The sequence below is a fragment of the Scyliorhinus torazame genome, chromosome 6 (genome assembly GCF_047496885.1).
Source record: "Scyliorhinus torazame isolate Kashiwa2021f chromosome 6, sScyTor2.1, whole genome shotgun sequence".
Classification (NCBI taxonomy): domain Eukaryota; kingdom Metazoa; phylum Chordata; class Chondrichthyes; order Carcharhiniformes; family Scyliorhinidae; genus Scyliorhinus; species Scyliorhinus torazame.
Genome location: NC_092712.1, coordinates 162,404,261 through 162,429,319, shown reverse-complemented (window position 1 = coordinate 162,429,319; position 25,059 = coordinate 162,404,261). Strand labels below are relative to the sequence as shown.

General features: G+C 50.5%; 1 protein-coding gene across 2 annotated transcripts in view; it reads right to left on the bottom strand.

Moving 5' to 3' along the window:
• The window catches only part of LOC140425113 (papilin-like), a 201,384-nt gene that overhangs the window by 94,319 nt on the left and 82,006 nt on the right, over window positions 1–25,059 (bottom strand). For both annotated transcript variants that reach the window (XM_072509027.1, XM_072509025.1), the window contains exons 5-7: window positions 21,033–21,218; window positions 14,158–14,271; window positions 8,591–8,764 (exon numbers count right to left, since the gene is read on the bottom strand). In XM_072509027.1, the coding sequence (XP_072365128.1) occupies window positions 8,591–8,764; window positions 14,158–14,271; window positions 21,033–21,218 (474 nt within the window). The remainder of the gene's footprint in view (window positions 1–8,590; window positions 8,765–14,157; window positions 14,272–21,032; window positions 21,219–25,059) is intronic.

Below are 25,059 nucleotides of genomic sequence, written 5' to 3'. Positions count from 1 at the left end.
ATCGGGGGGCGGGCCTCAGGCAACGTCCTGAGGCCGTCGATACGTGGCGCCAAGTACTCCTAGAGTTCGCCGCTTTTGAGGGGACGGATCATCGTGAAAGTGGCGCCGCCCCGATTTGGTTGGAAACTTGGATTCTACGACCGATCGGCGAACATGATTTTGGCGTCAGCAACCGGAGAATTCAGCCCAGGATCTACACACATTTGGAAGTGAATAGTCTTATTAGCGACAGACAGCATGGTTTTGTATGAGGGAGGTCATGTCTCACTAGTTTAATTGAATTTTTTGCGGCGGTGACAAAAATGGTTGATGAGGGAAGGGCTGTGGATGTTGTCTACATGGACTTTAGTAAAGCGTTTGAGAAGGTCCCTCCTGGCGGGCTGGTGCAAAAGATGAAATCACATGGGGTCAGGGGTGAACTAGCTGGATGGATTCAGAACTCACTTGGTCATAGAAGACAGAGGGTAGCAGTGGAAGGATGTTTTTCTGAATGGAAGTCTGTAACTAGTGGTGTTCCGCAGGGTTCAGTACTGGGACCTCTGCTCTTTGTAATATATATAAATGACTTGGAAGAAAACGTAATAGGTCTGATTAGCAAGTTTGCGGATGATACTAAGATTGCAGGAGTTGCGGATAGGGATGAAGATTGTCAGAGAGTACAACAGGATATAGATAGGCTGCAAAATTGGGCAGAGAAATGGCAGATGGAATTTAACCTGGACAAATGCTAGGTGATGCATTTTGGTAGATCTAATTCAGGGGGAGCTAGAAAAAAATGGCAGAACCATCAGGAGCATAGAGACTCGGAGAGATCTGGGTGTGCAGGTCAACAGATCCTTAAAAGTGGCAGCAAAGGTGGAAATGGTGGTAAAGAAAGCATATGACATGCTTGACTTCATAGGACGGGGTATCGAGTATAAAAGCTTGACAATTATGTTGCAGTTATATAGAAAGTCAGTTAGGCCACATTTGGAATACTGGGCGAAATTCTCCGGAAACGGCGCGATGTCCGCCGACTGGCGCCCAAAACAGCGCCAATCAGACAGGCATCGCGCCGCCCCAAAGGTGCGGAATGCTCCGCATCTTTGGGGGCCGAGCCCCAACATTGAGGGGCTAGGCCGACGCCGGAGGAATTTCCGCCCCGCCAGCTGGCGGAAATGGCCTTTGTTGCCCCGCCAGCTGGCGCGGAAATGACATTTCCGGGCGGCGCATGCACGGGAGAGTCAGCGGCCGCTGACAGTTTCCCATGCATGCGCAATGGAGGGAGTCTCTTCCACCTCCGCCATGGTGGAGACCTTGGCGGAGGCGGAAGGGAAAGAGTGCCCCCACGGCACAGGCCCGCCCGCGGATCGGTGGGCCCCGATCGCGGGCCAGGCCACCGTGGGGGCACCCCCCGGGGTCAGATCGCCCCGCGCCCCCCCCAGGACCCCGGAGCCCGCCCACGCCGCATTGTCCCGCCGGTAAGGTAGGTGATTTAATTTACGCCGGCGGGACAGGCAATTTATCGGCGGGACTTCGGCCCATACGGGCCGGAGAATCGAGCGGGGGGGGCCTGCCAACCGGCGCGGCGCGATTCCCGCCCCCGCCGAATATCCGGTGCCGGAGACTTCGGCAACCGGTGGGGGCGGGATTCACGCCAGCCCCCAGCGATTCTCCGACCCGGCGGGGGGTCGGAGAATGTCGCCCACTGTGTCTAATTCTGGTCACCACACTACCAGAACGACATGGAGGATTTGGAGAGTACAGAAAAAGTTTACCAGGATGTTGCCTGGTATGGAGGGTATTAGCTATGGGGAGAGATTGAATAAACTGGGATTGCTCTCCTGAGAGTCACAGAGGCTGAGGGGTGACCTGATAGAAGTTTATAAAATTATTAGAGTTATAGATCGGATGAACTGTTGGAGGCTTTTTCCCAGGGCGGAATTTAAATTACAAGGGGACACAAGTTCAAGGTTAGGGGGGACAGGTTCAGTGGAGATGTGCAGGGAAAGTTTTTGACACGGAGGGTGGTGGTGGCCTGGAATGCACTGCCAAGTGGTTGAGGCAGATATGTTAGCGACCTTTAAGACTTATCTGGATAGGAACATGAACAGACGGGGTGTAGAAGGATACAGGCGGTTGGTCTAGGTCAGACACGAGATCGACGCAGGATTGGAGGGCCAAAGGGCCTGTTCCTGTGCTGTATTTTTCTTTGTTCTTTGCTCTTTGATCTTTGTGAAGATTGTGTGACCGCAAATCATACAGACAGTGAGAAATCACGGGGAATCGGCAATTGAATTGCCACAATTATTTCATAATGTTGTAAAGTCCCTTTAAGAGCTAGCTGCATGATTGCTGAGCCTCAAGAAATGAATCAACAACATGTTAACCATATCCCTTATGAGCGATTGGTGCCTTGTTTCTTGTACAGTAATTAAACCCAAGGTATTATATCATTATAATAACACAACACATAATAGGCCTATACTGAAAGGCAAACAGACCTGCTACTTTTAGCCCAACTCCTCTTTTGTAATACTTGAGTTGGGTGTGATGACATTGGAGACTGTCTCAATGTTGCCAGGCTTGATTTTATGGCAGCAATGGAACATCATTCACCCATTGTGCAAATGTAATATTCTCTCTTTAAAATCTGGACACATCAATACAGGTTGAGCTGGAAGCGGGTTCCCATTTAGAATAAATCCCAATGAAAGGAAGGAATTTTACAAATTTTAAATCTCTTGGATTTGTGAATTCAGAAATAAAAATGTGAAGTCAGCTGTTACAAAATATTAAAGCAGTATCGTTACATATATACTTTTAAAAAATATATATATATTTTATTAAAGTTTTTCGATCAAACAAAAACAAAAATTTCCCATTTTACAACTTTGTAATAATATATACATTGATCGTTTTTAAATAAATAATATGCTAACTAACGGCAACTGCCAACAACAAAATAAGAAATAACAGAAATAGTAACTAAAATAGTAACTTCGTAAAATCTAATATAAATAACTAATATATAAACACACACATAAAGCCCCTGAGGACCCAAATGAGTCCTCCCCCCTCCCTCCCCCCTGGGTTGCTGCTGCTACCTTTCCTATTTTCCCTTATCGCTCTGCGAGATAGTCGAGGAACGGTTGCCACCGCCTGGTGAACCCTTGAGCCGAACCTCTAAGTGCGTACTTTATCCGCTCCAATTTTATGAACCCTGCCATGTCGTTTATCCAGGCCTCCACGCCCTGGGGTTTAGCTTCTTTCCACATAAGTAGAATCCTTCGCCGGGCTACTAGGGACGCAAAGGCCAAAACATCGGCCTCTCTCGCCTCCTGCACTCCCGGCTCATCTGCAACCCCAAATATAGCCAACCCCCAGCCTGATTCGACCCGGACCCCCACCACCTTTGAAATCACTTTTGCCACACCCACCCAGAACCCATGCAATACCGGACATGACCAGAACATGTGGGTGTGGTTCGCCGGGCTTCCCGCGCATCTCCCGCACCTATCTTCCACTCCAAAAAATCTACTCAGCCTTGCTCCAGTCATATGTGCCCTGTGTAGAACCTTGAATTGTATCAGGCTGAGCCTGGCACACGAGGACGAAGAGTTCACCCTACTTAGGGCATCTGCCCACAGCCCCTCCTCAATCTCTTCCCCCAGCTCCTCCTCCCATTTTCCCTTCAGCTCCTCTACCATCGTCTCCCCCTTGTCTCTCATTTCCCTATATATATCTGACACCCTGCCATCACCCACCCATGCCCCCGAAATCACTCTGTCCTGGATCTCTTGCGCCGGGAGCTGCAGAAATTCCCTCACCTGTTGCCTCACAAATGCCCTCACTTGCATATAGCGAAATGCATTCCCCGGTGGCAGCCCATATTTTTCTGTCAGTGCTCCCAGACTCGCGAACGTCCCGTCTAAGAACAAGTCCTTCAGTTACCCAATTCCTGCTCGCTGCCAAGATTTAAATCCCCCATCTATCCTTCCCGGGACGAACCTATGATTGTTCCTTATCGGGGACCACACTGAGGCACCTGTCACTCCCTTATGTCGTCTCCACTGCCCCCAAATTTTCAGAGTTGCCACCACCACTGGGTTTGTGGTGTATTTTTTCAGGGAGAACGGCGCCGTCGCCAGTGCTTTTAGGCTAGTTCCCCTACAGGACGCCATCTCCAGTCTTTTCCACGCCACTCCTTCCCCTTCCCTCATCCATTTACATATCATTGACATGTTGGCGGCCCAATAATAATCACTTAGACTCGGCAGTGCCAGTCCCCCTCTGTCCCTACTGCACTGCAGGAACCCCCTCTTTACTCTTGGGGTCTTTCCAGCCCACACAAAGCTCATAATAGTCTTGTCCATCTTCTTAAAAAAGGCCTTTGTAATCAGTACAGGGAGGCACTGGAACACGAAAAGAAACCTCGGAAGGACCACCATTTTAACCGCCTGCACTCTGCCCGCCAATGACAGGGGCGGGCAGAGTGGTCCCACCTCCTAAAGTCCTCTTCCATCTGCTCTACCAGTCGTGCCAAGTTAAGCTTATGCAAGGTTCCCCAGTTCTTGGCCACCTGGATCCCTAAATACCGGAAATCCCTTGTTACCCTCCTCAACGGTAAATCGTCTATTCCCCTGCCCTGTTCCCCGGGGTGCATCACAAACAGTTCGCTCTTCCCCGTATTCAATTTATATCCTGAAAATTCTCCAAACTCCCTGAGTGTCTGCATTATCTCAGGCATCACCTCCACTAGGTCCGCGACATACAACAACAAATCATCCGTGTATAATGACACCCGATGCTCTTCTCCTCCTCTAAGTACCCCCCTCCACTTCCTAGAGCCCCTCAGCGCTATGGCCAATGGCTCAATTGCCAACGCAAACAGTAACGGGGACAGGGGACATCCCTGTCTTGTACCCCTATATAGTCGGAAGTGGTCAGATCGTTGCCTATTTATGATCACACTTGCCACCGGGGCCCTGTACAGGAGCTGAACCCATCTAATGAACCCCTCTCCAAATCCAAATCTCCTCAGTACTTCCCACAGGTAGTCCCACTCCACTCTATCAAATGCTTTCTCTGCATCCATCGCCACCACTATCTCCGCCTCCCTCCGGTGGGGGCATCATCATCACCCCCAGCAGCCTCCGTATATTAGCATTCAATTGCCTCCCTTTAACAAACCCCGTTTGATCGTCATGCACCACCCCAGGGATACAGTCCTCTTTCCTCGTCGCCATCACCTTGGCCAGAAGCTTGGCATCTACGTTCAAGAGGGAAATAGGCCTGTATGACCCGCACTGCAGGATCTTTTCAGGATCAGCGATATCGTCGCCTCCGACATCGTCGGGGGTAGTGTCCCCCTTTCCCTAGCCTCATTAAAGGTTCTCATCAGAAGTGGGGCCAGCAGGTCCACGTATTTCCTATAGAACTCCACCGGGAACCCATCCGGTCCCGGGGCCTTCCCTGCCTGCATGTTCCCAATTCCTTTTACCACCTCCTCCACCTCAATCTGCGCTCCCAGTCCTGTCATCTCCTGTTCCTTAACCTTCGGGAACTCCAGCTGGTCGAGGAAACGCATCATTCCCTCTTTCCCTTCCGGGGGTTGAGCCTTATATAGCCTCTCGTAAAATACCTTAAACACCCCGTTCACCCTCTTGGCTCCCCGTTCCATCTTTCCCTCCTCGTCTCTAACCCCTCCGATCTCTCTCGCCGCCCCCCTCTTCCGAAGTTGTTGGGCCAGCTGCCGGCTCGCCTTCTCTCCATATTCATACTGCACTCCCTGTGCCTTCCTCCATTGTGCCTCCGCCTTACCCGTAGTCAACAAGTCAAAGTCCGTGTGCAATCTCTGTCTTTCCCTGTATAGCCCTTCATCTGGAGCCTCCGCATATTGCCTATCCACCCTCAAAATCTCCCTCAACAATCTCTCCCTTTCTTTACCCTGTTGTTTCCACTTATGGGCCCTTATGGAGATCAGCTCCCCTCTAACCACCGCCTTCAGCGCCTCCCAGACCACTCCCACCTGGACCTCTCCGTCATCATTAGTCTCTAGGTACCTTTCAATACATCTCCTCACCCTTACACATACCCCCTCGTCCGCCAACAGTCCCATATCTAATCTCCAGAGTGGGCGCTGTTCCTTTTCCTCTCCTACTTCCAAATCTACCCAATGTGGGGCATGATCTGAAATGGCTATAGCCGAATACTCCGTTCCTGCCACCTTCGGGATCAGCGCCCTTCCCAGGACAAAGAAGTTTATCCGGGAGTACACTTTGTGGACATTGGAGAAGAAGGAAAACTCTTTACTCCTTGGCCTAGTAAATCTCCAGGGATCCACTCCTCCCATCTGCTCCATAAAGCCCTTAAGCACCTTGGCCGCTGCCGGCCTCCTCCCGGTCCTAGATCTGGACCGGTCCAGCCCTGGGTCCAGCACCGTGTTGAAGTCCCCCCCCCATTACCAACTTTCCCATCTCCAGGTCCGGGATGCGCCCCAACATACGCTTCATAAAGTTTGCGTCATCCCAGTTCGGGGCATATACATTCACCAGCACCACCGCCTCACCTTGCAGTCTGCCACTCACCATCACGTATCTACCCCCACTGTCCAACACTATGTTCTTCGCCTCAAACAATACCCGTTTCCCCACCAGGATTGCCACCCCTCTATTTTTCGCATCCAAGCCCGAGTGGAATACCTGTCCCACCCATCCTTTCCTTAATCTGACCTGATCCGCCAGTTTCAGGTGCGTCTTCTGAAGCATGACCACGTCTGTCTTTAGCTTCTTTAGGTGCGCAAGTACCTTTGCCCTCTTAATCGGCCCATTCAACCCTCTCACGTTCCACGTGATCAACTGGGTTGGGGGGCTCTTTACCGCCCCCCCCCCCCCCCCCTTGTCGACTAGCCATCCCCTTTTTTAGACCAGCTCCTCACCCGGTTCCCACGCACCCGCTTATCCCCCCGACGGCGCCCTCTCGTCCCGACCACCCCATCCCGTAACAGCTCTCCCTTCCCCTTAGCAGCAGCAACCCAGTTAACCCCCCCCCCCCCCCCCCCCCCCCCCCCCCGCTAGATCCCTCTAGCTTAGTTGCTCCCCCCATATTGCTTCCGGAAGTCAGCAAGCTCTGGCTGACCTCGGCTTCCCCCGTTTATCCTTAGCCTCCCATCATGTGAGGCCCCCTCCTTCCTGCGCCCCCTTTTCCCGCCACAATTTCCATAGCGCGGGGACAAAGCCCGCGCTTCCCTCTCTCCTGCCCCCTCCCCTTCCCCACCGTCGCCCACATTTCTTCATGTCCTCCCCCTTCGAGGGGAAAGAAAATTTTCCCCCATCTGATTCACAGTCCCTTGCCACCACCTCACTACTTAATTTCAACCACTCTTTCTCCAATCTAGTCCAACTTCTCCTCTTCAATAAATGCCCACGCCTCTTCTGCCGTCTCGAAGTAGTGGTGTTTACCCTGGTGTGTAACCCACAGTCTTGCCGGCTGCAACATTCCGAACTTCACTTTCCTCTTGTGGAGCACCGCCTTGGCCCGATTGAAACTCGCCCTCCTTCTCGCCACCTCCGCACTCCAATCCTGATACACGCGGATCACCGCGTTCTCCCACCTGCTGCTCCGTGTCTTTTTCGCCCATCTCAGGACCATCTCCCTGTCCTTGTAGTGGTGAAACCTCACCACTATTGCTCGAGGTATTTCTCCTGCCTTTGGTCTTCTCACGAGGACTCGATACGCTCCCTCCACTTCCAGGGGGCCCGTCGGGGCCTCAGCTCCCATTAAGGTATGGAGCATCGTGCTCACATACGCCCCAACGTCCGCTCCCTCTGCCCCTTCGGGAAGACCCAAGATTCTTAAGTTCTTCCTCCTCGAGCTATTTTCCAGGGCTTCCAGTCTCTCCATACACCTCTTATGCAGTGCCTCGTGCGTCTCCGTCTTCACCACCAAGCCCTGTATCTCGTCCTCATTTTCGGCAGCTTTTGCCTTCACTCCACGGAGCTCCATCTCTTGGGTCTTCTGCGCCTCCTTTAACCCCTCAATCGCCTGCAGCATCGGCACCAGCACCTCCTTCTTGGGCTCTTCCACACATCGCCGGAGGAACTCCTGCTGCTCCAGGCCCAATACCAACTGGCCTTCCTCCGCCGCCATCTTGCTTCTCACTTCCCTTCATTGCCGCTGCTCCAGAGGATCCTCCGCAATCTGGCCACTATTATCTCTTCTATCCATTCACATCCGGGGGGACTCCCTTCTATGTCGCCTCACAGTGGGTTTAGCCTTCGAAAATTGCTGTTGGGGCTCCCGATAAGAGTCCAAAAGTCCGTTAAAACGGGAGGTGCCGAAACGTGCGACTTAGCTGGTCATCGCCGCACCCGGAACTTACATATATACTTGTCGACAGGATTATCTGGCAAAATATTTTGAAATTTTTTTTAAGAGCTGGATAGATCATATTGACAGAAATCCATTTAGCACGAGAATAAAGGCAATTTTATATTTTGATCTCTTAGCATGACCTTTCCTGTGACAAGTTATTTTTCTCAAATGAAAATTCCCCGTTGAAAAAGCTGTACATTATTGACCAGGAAAAAATGTTGGAACAGAAACTTACCTACAGTTGGGCAATTCCTTTGGCACTCCGACATAGATACAAAGTTGTTCGTATTCCCTTCACAGCCTCCGTATGTAAATTCCTCACAGGCCTTTGTTGCGTTATTGTAATAAAAACGAATAAATCTTGCCCTACATCTTCCCACTTCACGTGGTAGGGAGCAGGCCAGATTGTCTAGAAAAATACAAATAGTTGCATGTAACATCTGTAGAATTACATAATAATTGATTCAATAAACAGGGATCTTGATTACTATAAAAATAATAACATGAGGGGCATGATATATTGGCCGTGTTGCGCCGGCAAGATGGCAAGGCATGGCTGGTAGAAGCCGGGAGATTCCTCTTCTGTGATTTACCAGTTCGCCACATCTTGTGAGACTTAACAGGATCTTATGAAGCATCGCAATCTAAATCCCATTGCGGGTGGGATCATTATCTGGCAAATCTGCACATCAGAGTGAGACAACTAGACTCACTCTATTATGCACTTGCCGGATCCACTGAGGGCCTGAATCTAATCTCTTTGCCTCGGAGACCTTGTGCGAGCACGGTTCAGTGCTTGTCCACAAAAAAGCAGAGCAGATGGAACAGCACTTGGTGGGGTCTCCCAAGGAATCGGAGGCCCCCAGATTGACCTCTTTGGCAATGCAGGTGCCACCATGGCATCTTTGCACTGCCAGCCTGGCACCCTGCTAATGCCATCTTGGTGCCAGCCAAGCACTGTCAAGATGCCCAGGTGGCACTGGCAGGGGCACTGCCTGGCTGGTGGTGCCTTGCTTACATTTTTCCTGTGGATGGAGTTTGGTCTGGCGGTGCCTTGCGTGTGTGGGATGGAGGTTGGGGGGGGAAACCTGAGACCCCCTCATAGGGGAATTGGGTCTTTAGATGGTTGTGGGTTGAGTGTTAGGGATGCCATCTAAAAATAGCATCCCAATCTCTTCCTGCACTGAGGAGTTCTGGTGAGCGTCCTCCTCGGTGCAGGAAATGGGAATGAGTGCGGCCTCAAAGGGGAGTTCCCCGCTGAGGCCACAAATTGCAACACAGTCCGGATAGATAACGTGGTGTTGCTTGACGTTAGGAGCACCGGGAAATACCCGGATAAACGCGCTCAGCACAGGATTCCAAATTGGTTAGATCGCACCGAATTGAAATCGGAACCATTACTGGTGAGTGACTCCCTCCAGTAGTTAGTGCCAAAAATGCCCCCACATGTGTAATATTCCGCACGGGACTACGGGGTGGGAATGATTATCTTCCCCATGGTCTTTACGGAGTACGAGCCAGGGGCGGGGGATCTCTATTAACCTCTGTATAAATGGTTGGCCAGTAAGGCACTGACCAGAGCAGGAACCTGGGAGGGGTCTACCGGGCAATGTAAATATTGTTTGTAAATAAAACAATGTTTCATTATCTTACTCAGTGTGGACTGCCTGTGTCCTTATTAAAAAATGAATCTTGCCATTCCTGGCTCCTTCGCTGTCTGATTCGCCCAACTTGCATCTCAGCTGCTCGTCACTAACAAAGGGGAGCTATTTATAAACACTCCCTCACCACTCACTCCCAGTCTACACACAAACATGACAGCGTGCAGACCTGCTTCTCTCTTTGGCGATGCCAACCTGATCAGACTTCTCGATGCCGTTGATGAGGGATGGGGAACCCGGTTCCCCTGAGGGGATTGTAAAACCATCCGCAGAGTCAGCAATGCCTCCTGGGTGTGGGCAGTGTGACCAGGAGGACCGCCATCCAATGTAGGAAGCAGACAATTAACCTCCAACAAGCTGCAAAGGTAAGTTACCACCTCCCTCCTGGCTTCAGTTCCGCCTGCCACCCCTCAATTTCCCAAACCCTGCCCCCAATTCACTGACTGGCACCTCGCAACACCAACATCCGATCTTCAAGCTTGTTTCTCAGAACCCTCTGGCACCCACCAGCACAGCCCTTTCATGTCCAGGTGCAGTACCCTCACATGCCACCTGCGATAGACCTCCCTGATCCATCAAACGTGCAGCTCACAATGTCCCCCCTTTGGCCCTGCAGGAGAATCTAGTCCATCATAAGAGGGAAAGGGCGAAGACGGGGGAGCGTGGAGTCCCAGAGATCTGAGTCCTCACCTCCTATGAGGAATGGGTCCTGGCGATCACGGGGTTGTCCAAGGAGAACAGTGACCAACAGCAAGATTGGCCTGTGCCAGAGAGGTGAGAATCCACTATCCCTTCACCCAGATGATTTGTCTCAAGTGAGTTGTTGATGTCCCACCAAACTATCCTTCCATTTCAATCAGCACGTGTCCATTGTCTTGCAGGATCACCATCTGATGAGGCCAGGCCTTCTGGAGTCGTTCCACCGCGCAGCCACCCAAGAGACCACCTCGGAGGAGAGCTCCGAGAAGAACATCGTCGATGTGTCACAGCTATCACCTGCACCCCCAGCAGTGCAGATTCACACATCTTGGTGGGCTTATAGGCTTCGGGAGCACAATCTGGTGAGCATCACACAGCTGCTGATGCACATCAGGTGGAGGCAGGAACATCCGAGGGAGACAGCTGTCGGAGGTCTGCTGAATCCCAGCACACATCTGGGTCACAACCAGATGCCCAGCTTTTGGACAAGGGACTTCCTGAGTTAATACAGATGATAGGCCAGAGCTGTGGATTTCGGAAGGGTGTGTCATTGACATTCCTGCGACTGTAAGGCTGTGTGGTTCATAAGGAGGAGGTGTAAACAATTCTGGAAAGTGTGAAAATAGATAAGTCCCCTGGGCTGGATCGAATTTATCCTAGAATTCTCTGGGAAGCTAGGGAGGAGATTGCTGAGCCTTTGGTTTTGATCTTTAAGTCACCTTTGTCTACAGGAATAATGCCAGAAGACTGGAGGATAGCAAATGTTGTCCCCTTGTTCAAGAAGGGGAGTAGAGACAACCCTGATAACTGTAGACCAGTGAGCCTTACTTCTGTTGTAGGCAAAATCTTGGAAAGGTTTATAAGAGATAGGGTGTATAATCATCTGGAAAGGAATAATTTGATCAGACATAGTCAACACGGTTTTGTGAAGGGTCGGTCGTGCCTCACAAACCTTATTGAGTTCTTTGAGAAGGTGACCAAACAGGTGGATGAGGGGAAAGCAGTTGATGTGGTGTATATGGATTTCAGTAAAGCATTTGAGAAGGTTCCCCAAGGTAGGCTACTGCAGAAAATACGGAAGCATGGGATTCAGGGAGATTTAGCAGTTTGGATCAGAAATTGGCTAGCTGGAAGAAGACAAAGGGTGGTGGTTGATGGGATGTGTTCAGACTGGAGTCCAGTTACTAGTAGTGTACCACAAGGATCTGTTTTGGGGCCACTGCTGTTGTCCTGGAGGAGGGCGTAGAAGGATGGGTGAGTAAATTTGCAGATGACACTAAAGTCGGTGGAGTTGTGGACAGTGCGGAAGGATGTTACAAGTTACAGAGGGACATAGATAAGCTGCAGCGCTGGGCTGAGAGGTGGCAAATGGAGTTTAATGCAGAAAAGTGTGAGGTGATACATTTTGGAAGGAATAACAGGAAGCCAGAATACTGGGCTAATGGTAAGATTCTTGGCAGTGTGGATGAGCAGAGAGATCTCGGTGTCCATTTACATAGATCTCTGAAAGTTGCCATTCAGGTTGAGAGGGTTGCTAAGAAGGCGTACAGTGTGTTAGCTTTTATTGGTAGAGGAATTGAGTTTCGGAGCCATGAGGTCATGTTGCAGCTGTACAAAACTCTGGTGCGGCCGCATTTGGAGTATTGTGTGCAATTCTGGTTGCCGCATTATAGGAAGGATGTGGAAGCATTGGAAAGGGTGCAGAGGAGATTTACCAGAATGTTGCCTGGTATGGAGGGAAGATCTTATGAGGAAAGGCTGAGGGACCTGAGGCTGTTTTCGTTAGAGAGAAAAAGGTTAAGAGGTGACTTAATTGAGGCATACAAGATGATCAGAGGATTGGATAGGGTGGACAGTGAGCCTTTTTCCTCGGATGGTGATGTCTAGCACGAGGGGACATAGCTTTAAATTGAGGGGAGATAGATATAAGACAGATGTCAGAGGTAGGTTCTTTACTCAGAGAGTAGTAAGGGCGTGGAATGCCCTGCCTGCAACAGTAGTGGACTCGCCAACACTAAGGGCATTCAAATGGTCATTGGATAGACATATGGACGATAAGGGAATAGTGTAGATGGGCTTTAGAATGGTTTCACAGGTCGGCGCAACACCGAGGGCTGAAGGGCCTGTACTGCGCTGTAATGTTCTATGTTCTATGATTGGAGGAGTCCGAAAGCCTTCAGGCTCAGGGGATGGTGCTGGCAATGCGAGGCACCCAGGCTAACACTGTTAGGGTGGCGATCACAATGGAAAACCTGGAGCACGGCATCCGCACCTTGGGTGGTGTCCAAGTCATGGCTCAGTCCGCGCCAACCATTGCTGAGGACCTCAACATCATATTCCAGTCGATGAGGGGTATGCCCCAGACACAGGTAGACATTGCCGAGGCACTCCAGAGCGTGGCCCAGTCACTGAGGACCATCGCTGAGGGTGTCAGCACCATAGTGCAGACAATGGAGAGCCTCCAGGTCTGACAGAGCCAGATGACTCAGAGGCTTCTGAAGCTTACTCCAGCTGCTGCTCCCTCCCATGGTGTCCCTCAGGGTCCTACGGACACCGTCATGTGGGAGGATGTGTTGGAGGCCAATCCGAGGCCTGCCAGCGAGGAAACTTCGGTGGTCTCCTGTTTTTCTGATTTCACCCCTCCTAACACCAGTGCATCTCAAGGGTTTCAATAGAACACTGTGGCAGGCGATGCCTGTGACACCGGTAACCCAGCTGGGACCCTCTGGCTCCAGGCTCTCCAAAGAATGTCCACCAAGGGCATCAAGTGCCACAGATTGCGGGAAACAGTAGGCTGCCTCCAGCTCCAATGTGCACCCTGGGAAACACTTAGACTTTGTAGCAGAATACGGAGAACTAAGAAGATTAAGGATCACTGAGTGGGCACTAGTGGGTAGGGTGGGGAGCACCATCGGTAGCTGGTGACAGTTAGGGTTTCAATTGTTCACTACTAAACATGTTACACAGCTGAGACATGTGAAGCCTCTGTCATGCTATTCTGCATTTAAGGCCGGTCTGCACTCAACTAACCCCCCCCCCCACCCCCCCGGCACCTTGTTGTCCACTCTGTCCCCCGCCCTTGCTCCCCTACCACAGTGGCAAACCATGTGCAAATTATGGTGAGGGCCGGTTGTCGGCACAAAGGCAGGAGTCAGACTATGGCACAGATCGAGGAGCACCAGAGCTTATTTCACAGTGAGTTATCATCACCTTCCTGCTTTGTATAATGGCCCATTGACAGTGCCAACTCAGGGCCAGCACCCTGGAATGAAGGTACACAGACCCTGAGAGCATGGAACATGGTGACCGGTGTGGGTGGGGGGAGAATTGGTGAGGGGGAGAATGAGTGGGAAGGGGGTGAGATGATAGACAAAGCCCAGTACTATGAGAAACGGGTGAGGATAAGTGCCTCCCTGGTCCTCTGGGCATGCAGGATCCTCACCGCCAGTCTCCTCTGGAATCCCATCCGTGCTGAACGGTTGCCGCAATTCTCCCGTGGTGATTGGTGGGGAGGTCGAAGATATTCGGTGGACGTCCATCCATTTTGAGTGGGCATCTATAAGGAGCAGAAACACTGACACTGTAAAGGGCCCAGCAAATTTGACATGCAAGCGCACCCAGGGGTGTCCTGGCCATTCCCAAGGGTGGAGAGAGGCTGATGACGTAGCTGTGGTGATATGCATCACTGTAAATATACAAGGGGTTAATGCAAAAACACTAAGACTAAATAAACACTAGAGGGAGCACCAGAGACAACATGACACACAGACATTCAACCAATAGGTCAGTAAGATAGGACACGACCAATGGGCATTCAAGACACATCCAGACGTGACACTACCACAGGGGGGCATTACACCAACCCATATAAAAGGATACAGCACACATGCTCAGTCTCTTTCCAGTGGAGACACTTAGTGAGTACAGACAGGGATGGTTGAACACATCATACCCACCACGTGGATTGTAGCAGACTGGTTAGTTAGTCTGAGTAGCTATAGCAGGATTAACAGGAGAGTCGAATCCAAGTAGGAGAATCGTTAACAGTTTAATAAATGTGTTAAAGCTTACTCCAAGTCTGAACCTTCCTTTGTCAGAGTGCACATCAAGGAAGCAGCTTATGCTACGTCAAGAGCAAAACAAAACAAGAGCTTCTGGGTTCCTGGTAATCCACACATTGTTGCACCATTCGCTCAATGTCGCTGTTGACACCTGGTCACCAAAGGTAGCTCTTCATGAGAATATTCATTTCAGAAAAACCATGTGTCCTGTATGCAAATCGTGTAAGATGGTGCACTGACCCGACCGCGAGTTGACCATGTGACCTCCCCACAGGAGGATACCATGCTCCTCACTGAGCTCCTACTGCTCTGCAAGATAGGCCTACAGCTCTTCTGGGGGTTTTCCTTGTAGCCAGCCACACAGGAAGATGCAACGTAATTTCACAAACACGTGCGAAACGGGATTCCCCGTCGGCTGACGGCAGAATCGGGAAAGGCAATTGGCTGGAGAACCTGCATGAGGGGAAAATTGTGGCCGGCGCCAAGCTCCCAACAGAATGTCATGCGTAGGTGCCTCGACAGCAGCATCAATGCATTCTACTCCACACGTACAGGAAACACTGTTGGTATATCATTAGTGGGCCAGATGTATTCTCCGAAGCGGCTGTGATGCTCCGCCTTTTGCCAGGATAAATCACTGATGGCGACTCTCACTTGTGGTTTTAAAAAACGGGAATCAGGCCCCATGGCTGATGAAGGAGAGAGAGACGGTAAGACACGCAGAGGACAATTCGAAGGACACTCGTTCCCACCAGCCGTCAAGGCGATCTTGCACACCTCGGTGCACAAGTGCATCCACACCGTCATGGAGGCCCTATATGACCGCTCAGCACAATATATCAAATTCAATGTGGATAATAGAGCCACCACGATGCCGGGTAGTAGGGTAGGCCGACATCGTCGAGATGCCCGGGTCCAGGGGGTGATCGACGGGATGCATATAACACTACGAGCACCTGCAGATGACAGGCCACTCTGCACAAACCGCAAGGGGTTCCACCCGATGAACGTGCAGCTGGTGTGTGACCATGAGATGTACATGATGCACGTCTGCCTGGGCAGTGCGCACATCGCCTTTATCCTGGCACAGTCAATGGTTCCTGACATTTCAAGGTGCACCCCAAGCTGAGGGGTTGTCTCCTGGGCGACAAGGGCTATCAGCTGCGGCCGTGGCTGATGATGCCGATCCGGAGGCCACAGACCAATGCAGAGACCCGCTACAACAACACCCATGCCGTGAGTAGAGACGAGATCAAGCGGTTCTTCGGCATCCTGAAGATACGGTTCTGTATAGCGCTAGGAGTCTCCCACATTGTGGTGGCCTGCTGTGTCCTTCCCAACATTGCGCAGCAGAGCGCCGACACTGGAGGAGGAGGATGAATGCTAGGCCTTGTGAAAAGAGGCCACACAACGTGTGCCCCTGGTCCAAAGTGGGTGGCACGGCAGCACAATGGTTAAATCTGTTGCTTCACTGCACCAAGTTCTCAGGTTCGATTCCGGGCCTGGATCACTGTCTGTGCAGAGTCTGCACGTTCTCCCTGTGTCTGCGTGGATTTCCTCCGAGTGCTCCAGTTTCATCTCACAAGTCCCGAAAGACGAGCTGTTAAGTAATTTGGACATTCTGAATTCTCCCTCCATGTACCCGAACAGGCGCCGGAAAGTGCCGACTACGGACTTTCACGATAACTTAATTGCAGTGTTAATGTAAGCCTATTTGTGACAATAAAGATTATTATTAAGGGGAGGCAGGGGGGTTTGGGGTGGAGAGGGGTGGGGGTGATGCACCAGGGCGGTGAGCTCTGGCTGAAATGGTGCAAGATGCTCAGCTCATGGTCACACAATAGCTGCACTGTTCATCGAGTTTTGTGAAGACTGGCCTGTCACGGGGCAGTGCTTGTCGGGTGGTGATTCATCCCGTCGATCATCCCCTCGACCCAGGGCATCTCGGTGTTGATGGCGAATCCCGCTGCCTGGCATCCTGGAGGGCTATATTATCCACATTGGATTTGATATTTGATGTATTGTGGTGACTGGGTGTACTGGGCCTCCATGATGGCATGGATGCACCTGTGCAACGAGCTCTGTGATGTTCCAGATAGGTCCTCCCTTGGCATGTGGAAGGACCCTGTGATGTAAATATACAGGGCAATTATCACCTTGCTGGCCAGCGGAAGTGGGTCTGCTCCCATACCCCCGCGGTGCCAAGTGCACCATGATCTGGCAGATATGTCTCACAGTCCCCCAGCTCTGCCAGAGTCGACATCGGCATGTCCGGTCCAACAGGTCCTTGAATGACAGATGCTGCCTGTTACACATGAGGCCTCATGTGGCACTTCCCTTGAACCTCATCCTCAGCCTGTTATGCGTCCGGCTCTCCATCCTCAGTACATTCCCAATGGCTGCGACGACTAGGATGAAGGCCAACATTCCTGGTTGAATACTGAAGTCCATTATCTGCAGCAGGTAAAATTGTCTGCGCATCCCACATAAGAGTTTCCTGGTGGTGTGTGGGGCAACTTTGATGGGAAATTCCATTGACAAGCGACGGGAAGAGGGAATCCTGTTGCTCCTGTCATGTGCATTGGATATTCAATCACCTCCACCTGTTCCCTCGTCGCCTCTTACCATGTGACTCTGTACATCATGCAGTAGGCAGTGCTATTCTCCAGTCCCGCATGAACCTTTGCTCTGCAAACTCCTTTACATTACAATTTCATCAGGCAGATAACACAGCAAAGGGCTTACTGAAGAGATTAGACACAATGGAATTTGAGTGATGAGCAGGTATCTGTTACATTTGGATGACCTTTGTGCATTGCATCAGATGGAAGAGCCATTCACGAGATGAGGTTTTCAGAAAAGTAAAATATATTTACAGATGTGCCAATTATATACAGTGAGTGCACACCCAAATCACCAATGTGCTTGTGGTAGTAGAGGTATTACGGTACCTGGTACGCTGGAGCACCATTGGTGGAAACTGTATGCTTGCTATTGCTCAAGATGTATGGTAGCTCCGCCCTGCTAGGAGGGGTATAAGAGCCCGTGCCGCCCCAGCAGCCTTCATTCTGTACCTGAGCTGCTGGGGGAAACATCGAGCTTATTAAAGCCTTCAGTTGGATTACAACTCGCTTTAGTGGTCATTGATCGTGCATCAGTGCTCTCTGCATTTCTTAATAATCCTAACCCTACTGGAACATCGAGATGCATTCCTAACACCCGGAACAGAGGTGGAGGCAGCCAGTTGACTGCTATGCCCTGTTGCCTGAGGTTCCTTTGGAGGGCACCCTGTGGTGGGTCGAGGTGAGAAATGCCTGGCCGTTTGAGTCTCCTGCCGTGGGGAAAGTGCACCCATCTTCACCGGAGCAGCTGGAGTTGCTGTGGTCATGGGCAGAGGGGACATGGAGCAGTTGGAGAGTCCTGTTTGGATTAGTCCAGGATTTCCAGCTGATGCTCCTTCTCCCTGATTCCTGGAGGGGAAAGGCTCCTGTAGAGAGGTTGAGGTGCACCATATCTCTCTTGCCTAGCCCATGATGGATCCTACTCATGGATAGAGCAATGTTGTACAGGCCCGAGAGCACATCTGGCACAACCACTGGATAAAAGTCTCCACAACTGATGCCTCCCGTTCAATGGTCACTCAATGAGTTTGCCTGCTGGAGTCATGACATCAGACGGAATGTGTACGGATTCCTCCATCCTTTGTTCTAGTCTGCTGATAGCCTCTGCTAACCCTGCCTGCTACACCCCTCACTGCCTTTGGTGCTGCATCATCTCTGAGGGCCGATTTCAAGGTCTCCTCATCGGACTTGCATTGAGCAGGAGATTGGCCTCCAGCAGTCCTCAGACTGTCAGAGACCATGACTGTCACTTCCTACATCTGCTGTGGACCCATTTCTGTGCTGTGTTTACCAGATGGCAACCCCAGAGCAGGTTCTAAAACTAGGTCCTGCCGAGGTGTGTGTCGCTGTGTTGGGGGAGCGTGCAGACAAACGCTGTGATGTGACTTCTTCATGTGGATCCTCGACCCCATCATCCAAGATGAACCGAAGGCTGGGCCTGATGGGCTGGTTTCTCATGGCCTTTCCTTGCTAGTGGCTGTAATGTAGGGACAAGATACTTAGTGACTGGCTGGAGAAGCACCAACATTAAAGAGCACTCACAGTGTCGGGGGGTGGGACATGACACAGTGGCTTGTTGACAGCCTTTGGCACAGAAATAGTCTCTGTCCTTGCCGACCTGCTCCACCGCCTGGTCCTCAGAGTTGGTGAGTGGTCTGAACTCCAGCATGCCCCCCCCACCCCCCCCCCACCCCCGCTTTGGCCTGAACTGTCTCTTGGTGTAGAAAATATTGTCCTGCATGAAGAAAAATAAATACACTGTGAGCAGGACATAAGACAAAGCAGATATTAAGCATGTCTGCTGTGAGTGTTGGGCAGATCTGTGTAAGAGCTGACAATGTGACTTGTGCAGGATATCACAAGAGATGAAGATGTTAAAGTGTGATGAGAGAATCAATGATGATGCCCTTTCCAGTGGTAAAGTGTGAGATTTCTGCGAACTGTAACCCTGCAAAAGCCTGATGGCCCTTTGAGAGCACGAGTTTGAAGTGAGGAGAAGATTGACTTACTCTGTTGGAGCAGATGACAACACTCATTCTCTTTCTGCATTGAGAGCAGACCTCTTCTGAGTCGTTGTGACCTCCTTTCAAACCTGAGTGGTGAGGTTTGTAGACCTCCAGCCCCATTATAGGAGTAGAGGACCTCCCACCAGTCTCCGATTACCTGTAGCACTCTCTCCACTCTCAACTCTCTTTAGAATCTTGCTGCTGAACTTGGAGGCAGAAGGTTTGCCTCCCTGGTGGGGTCTTCACCAGCCACGACAAGTCCTGGGCTGCAGAGGGTGAATGTTTATAAGGGTGTCATTAAATACGGCACCCAGAATCTCAGCCCGCCAAGATAATGGTAGGGTGGACAAATTCCAGGTCACCCTGCCACTTATACTGAGTTAAAACTCTGGTGATTTGACGTGGCAATCCATGATGGATCCAAAGCCTTTTGATCTCTCGACCAGGCTGTCATCATCAGTGGTAGAGTTTATCAAGTTATACACACACCTGAACAATGATATGTGACTGTCTCAGTACGATATTGGGCTGATAATCATGATCTCCTCTCTGAGTCCTCTTGGTCCTTCAGCATTGCCAGCTGTATATGCAGTTGGCAAGCTGGTTGCTGCTACCTCTGATCAGCTGTTCTCCCTCAGTCTCCTTCCCTCACCCTCACTTGAGGAACCTTCCCACAGTCTCTGTACCTCTTGTTGTTTCAGCCTTCCCTGCACTGGAACCTCCTTGCGTGAAGCCTCACTTCCAAATGCCTTCCTGAAGCTGAATCCTTCAGTGGCTCAATGTCAGAGATCTGCTCAGAGTGCTGTGGAAACACTTTCTTCACTCCTCATGCAGTCTCAGCTGCAGCCTCCAACCCCTCGTTGTGCTGCTCAGATACTGTCATTTAAACCACCATTATGTTCCTTCAATGTTCCAGACATGATCGTCTCCTACCTGTGAAGACTGTGTGACCACAAATCATACAGGCAGCGATAAATCGCGGGAATTGGCAATTGAATTGCCACAATTTTGTCCCTTTAAGGAAAGTCCCTTTAAGAGATAACTGCATGATTGCCGAGTCTCAAGAAATTAATTCACAACATGTTTACCATATCCCTTATGAGCGATTGGTGCCTTGTGTCTTGCACAGTAAATATGCCCAAGGTATTATAACATAATAACACAACACATAATAGGCCTATACTGAAAGACAGACAGACCTGCTACTTTTAGCCCAGCTCCTCTTTTGTAATATTTGAGTTGGGTGTGATGACATTGGAGACTGTCTCAATGTTGCCAGGCCTGATATTATGGCAGCAATGGAACATTATTCACCCATTGTGCAAATGTAATTTTCTCTCTTTAAAATCTGGACATCATCAATACAGGTTGAGCTGGAAGCGGGTTCCCATTTAGAATAAATCCCAATGAAAGGATGGAATTTTACAAATTTAAAATCTCTTGGGTGTGTGAATTCAGAAATAAACATGTCAAGTCAACTTTTACAAAATATTAAAGCAGTACCGTTAAATCTGGCAAAATATTTTGACGATTTTTTTCTAAAAGCTGGAAAGATCATATTGATAGAAATCCATTCAGCACGAGAATAAATGCAATTTTATATTTTGTTCTCTTGGCAGAAAATCTCACCCTTCCTGTCACGTGCAGGTGGGCAATTCGTTTGGCACGCGGACATAGTTTCAAAGTTGTTTGCATTCCCCTCACAGCCTCCGTATGTAAATTGCTGACAGGCCTGGGTGTCTTGATTGTAATAAAAACGGATAAATCTTGCCCTACATCTTCCCACTTCAGGTGGCAGAGAGCAGGCTTGATCGTCTAGATAAATACAAATTGTTGCATGTAACATCTGTAGAATTACATAATAATTGATTTAAAGAACTGAGATCTTGATTATTACAAAAATAATAACATGAGGAGCATGATCTGGTGACCGTGTTGCGCCTGCAAGATGGCAAGGAATGGCCCGTAGAAGCCGGGAGATCCCACTTCTGGGATCTACCCAACTCACCGCGTCTCGCGAGATATAACAGGATCGTGTGAGACATCCCGATCTAATCCCGCCCATTGCGGGCAGGATCACTATCTGGCAAATCTGCACATTAGAGTGAGACAACTGGTCTCACCCTATTATGCACTTGCCCGATCTACAGAGGCCCTGGAATCTCACCCCTTTGCCTCGGAGACCTCGGGCGAGCACCGTTCAGCGCTGGTCCACACAAATGCAGAGCAGATGGAACGGCACTGGTTGGGGTCTCCAAAGGAATCGGAGGCCCCAGAAGGTTGACCTCTTCGGCAGGGTGGCATCCTGGAACTGCATGTGCTACCTTGGCATCTTGGCACTGCCAGCTTGGTGCCCTGGTAATGCCACCTCGGTGCCAGCCAAACATTGTCACGGTGCCCAGGTGGCACTGGCAGGGGCACTGCCAGGCTGCTGGTTCCTGGCTGACATTTGTGCCGTGGTGGGGATGGGTCCAGGGTTGCCCTACGTGTGTGGGATGCAGTGGGGGGGGGAAGCTGTGACCCCCTCAGAGGTAAGTTGGGGCTTTGGATGGTTGTGGGTTGAGGATAGGGATGACATCTAAAAATGGCATCCTAATCTCTTCCTGCACTGAGGAGTTCTGGCGATCGGAGCTCCTCAGTGCAGGAAATGGGAATAAGTGTGGCCTCGAAGGTGAGTTCCCTGCTGAGGCCGTGAATTGCAACACAGTCCCGATAGATAACGGGGTGTTGCTTGGCACTAGGAGCACCGGGAAACACCCAGATAAATGCGCTCGTGATGGGATTCCAATTTAGTTTGATCGCACCGAATTGAAATCGGAACCATTACTTGTGAGTAACTCCCTCCAGCAGTTTGTGCCAAAAATGAACTCCCACATGTGTAATATTCTGTGCGGGACTACGGGGTGGGAATGATCAACTTCCCCCGGTCCTTGCGGACTATGAGCCAGGGGCGGGGGATCTCTATTAACCTCTGTATAAATGGTTGGTCAGTAAGGCACTGACCAGAGCAGGAACCCGGGAGGGATCTACCAGGCAGTGTAAATTATTATGGGTGAGGCGTTTTCAGGATCCCAAAATGTATCATGGAATTCAACCAACCTCTCCCTTTAATGGATTGTTGCTTTTGAAGCACACGGCTTGTTCCCCAGGTGTGATATTACAATTATGGACACGTGGTTTTTAACACAAAACAATGTTTATTCTATGAACTCAACTTAACCTTTTAAATAAACATTGGATCCCTTAACACCCCTCACTTCAAAGATAGCCCTGAAAATATTACAACACTAAAGAATCCTTCAGTTATCCCGTTCAACATCTATGAGACTTAACACCTTTAAACAGCAACACATCAGGTTAAAGGCTTTACTATTATGAGTTTAAATCACCCAAATGATCCAGAGATAGTCTTTCATGGCAGAGATCACAGCAGATCCAGCTCACTGCAAAACACAGACACACATCCCAAGCTCTTTTTCAAACTGAAATTTCAAAATGGCTGAACTGAGCTCAGCTCCACCCACTCTCTGACATCACTGTTTTCTTAAAGGTACATTGCTTAAACATCCATTTCTTAAAGGTACTCTCAAATGACAAAATATTGTTTGTAAATAAAACAATGTTTCCGTATTTTACTCGGTCTGGGCTCCCCGAGACCTTATTAAAATATGAATCTTGCCATTCCTGGCTCCCTCGCTGCTTGATTGGCCTAACTTACCTCTCAGCTGCTCGTCGCTAACAAAGGGGAGCTATTTATAAACACTCCCTCACCACTCACTCCCAGTCTACACACAAACATGACAGCGTGCAGACCTGCTTCTCTCTTTGACGATACTGACCTTATCAGGCTTCTCAATGCCGTCGATGAGAAATAGGGAACCTTGATCCCCTGAGGGGTTTTATAAAACCAGCCGCAGGGTCAGCAATGCCTCCTGGGAGGCAATGGCAGCTGCAATGAGTGTGGGAAGTGTGACCAGGAGGACTGATTCTATAGCATAGTGGGCTAAACAGCTGGCTTGTAATGCAAAACAAGCCAGCAGCACGGGTTCAATTCCGGCCTCCCCGAACAAGCACCAAAATGTGGCGGCTCGGGGCTGTTCACAGTAACTTCGTTGGGGCAGCACGGTAGCCTTGTGGATAGCACAATTGCTTCACAGCTCCAGGGTCCCAGGTTCGATTCCGGCTTGGGTCACTGTCTGTGCGGAGTCTGCACATCCTCCCCGTGTGTGCGTGGGTTTCCTCCGGGTGCCCCGGTTTCCTCCCACAGTCCAAAGATGTGCAGGTTAGGTGGATTGGCCATGATAAATTGCCCTTAGTTTCTAAAATTGCCCTTAGTGTTGGATGGGGTTATGGGGATAGGGTGGCGGTGTTGACCGTGGGTAGGGTGCTCTTTCCAAGAGCCGGTGCAGACTCAATGGGCCGAATGGCCTCCTTCTGCACTGTAAATTCTATGATAATCAGTTCCGCCTGCCACCCCTCAATTTCCCAAACCCTACCCCCAATCCACTGGCTGTAACCCCCAACATCCGATCTCCAAGCTTGTTCCTCAGGACCCTCCGGCATCAACCAGAACAGCCCTTTCACGTCCAGCTGCAGTGCCCACAAATGCCATCTGCCATGGACCCCCCTGACCCAGCAATATGAAGCTCACAATGTCCATTCTTTGTTCCCACAGGAAAATCTAGTCCATAATAAGAGGGAAAGGGCAAAGACAGGGAAGCGTGGAGTCCCAGAGATCTGAGTACTCAGCTCCGAGGAGGAATGGGTCCTGAAGATCACGGGGCTGTGCAAGGAGAGAGCAGTGACTAACAGCAAGATTGGTCTGTGCTAGCGAGGTGAGGATCCACTGCCCCTTCACCCAGATGACATGTCTCAGGTGAGTTGTTGATGTCCCACCAAACTATCCTTCCATTTCAATCAGCACGTGTCCATTGTTTTGCAGGATCACCATCTGATGAGGCCAGGGCTTCCAGAGTCGTTCCACTGCACCGCCACCCAAGTGACCACCTCAGAGGAGAGCTCCGAGAAGAACATCGGCAATGTGTCGCAGCTATCACCTGCACCCTCCAGCAGTGCAGATTCACACATCTTGGTGGGCTTATAGCCCTCGGGGGCACAATCTGGTGAGCACCACTGTGGTGGTATGTATTAGGGGTCATGTGGGACTGTGAAGCCGTGATGCTATTGGCTAACAGATCCCGGGTCCTGGTTGGCTGCCGACTCCTGGCTCCGCCCTGAAGACGGAGTATAAGAACCCGAGCTTCTCCCCGCAGCTTCATTCTGTTGCTGAGCTGCTGGGGACAAGTCTCGCTTAATAAAGCCTGAATCAACTTCATCACTTCTCGTCTCTCTCGTAAGTCATTGTGCGCTACAATTTATTAAGCGAGCTTAAAAGACTATGGAGCTCCGGATCGCCCCGGAATGCCTGCGGATCAGCCCCCACGCAGCGAACCCGGCAGCAGTATTTAAACACTGGCAAGCATGCTTTGAAGGCTACCTCCGAATGGCCCCCGGCCGGATCACAGAAGAACACAAAATGCAGGTCCTGCATTCGAGGGTAAGCCCGGAAATTTACCCTCTCATAGAAGACGCAGAGGATTTCCCGACGGCGCTCGCATTGCTGAAGGGCATCTACGTTCGGCCCGTTAACCAGGTC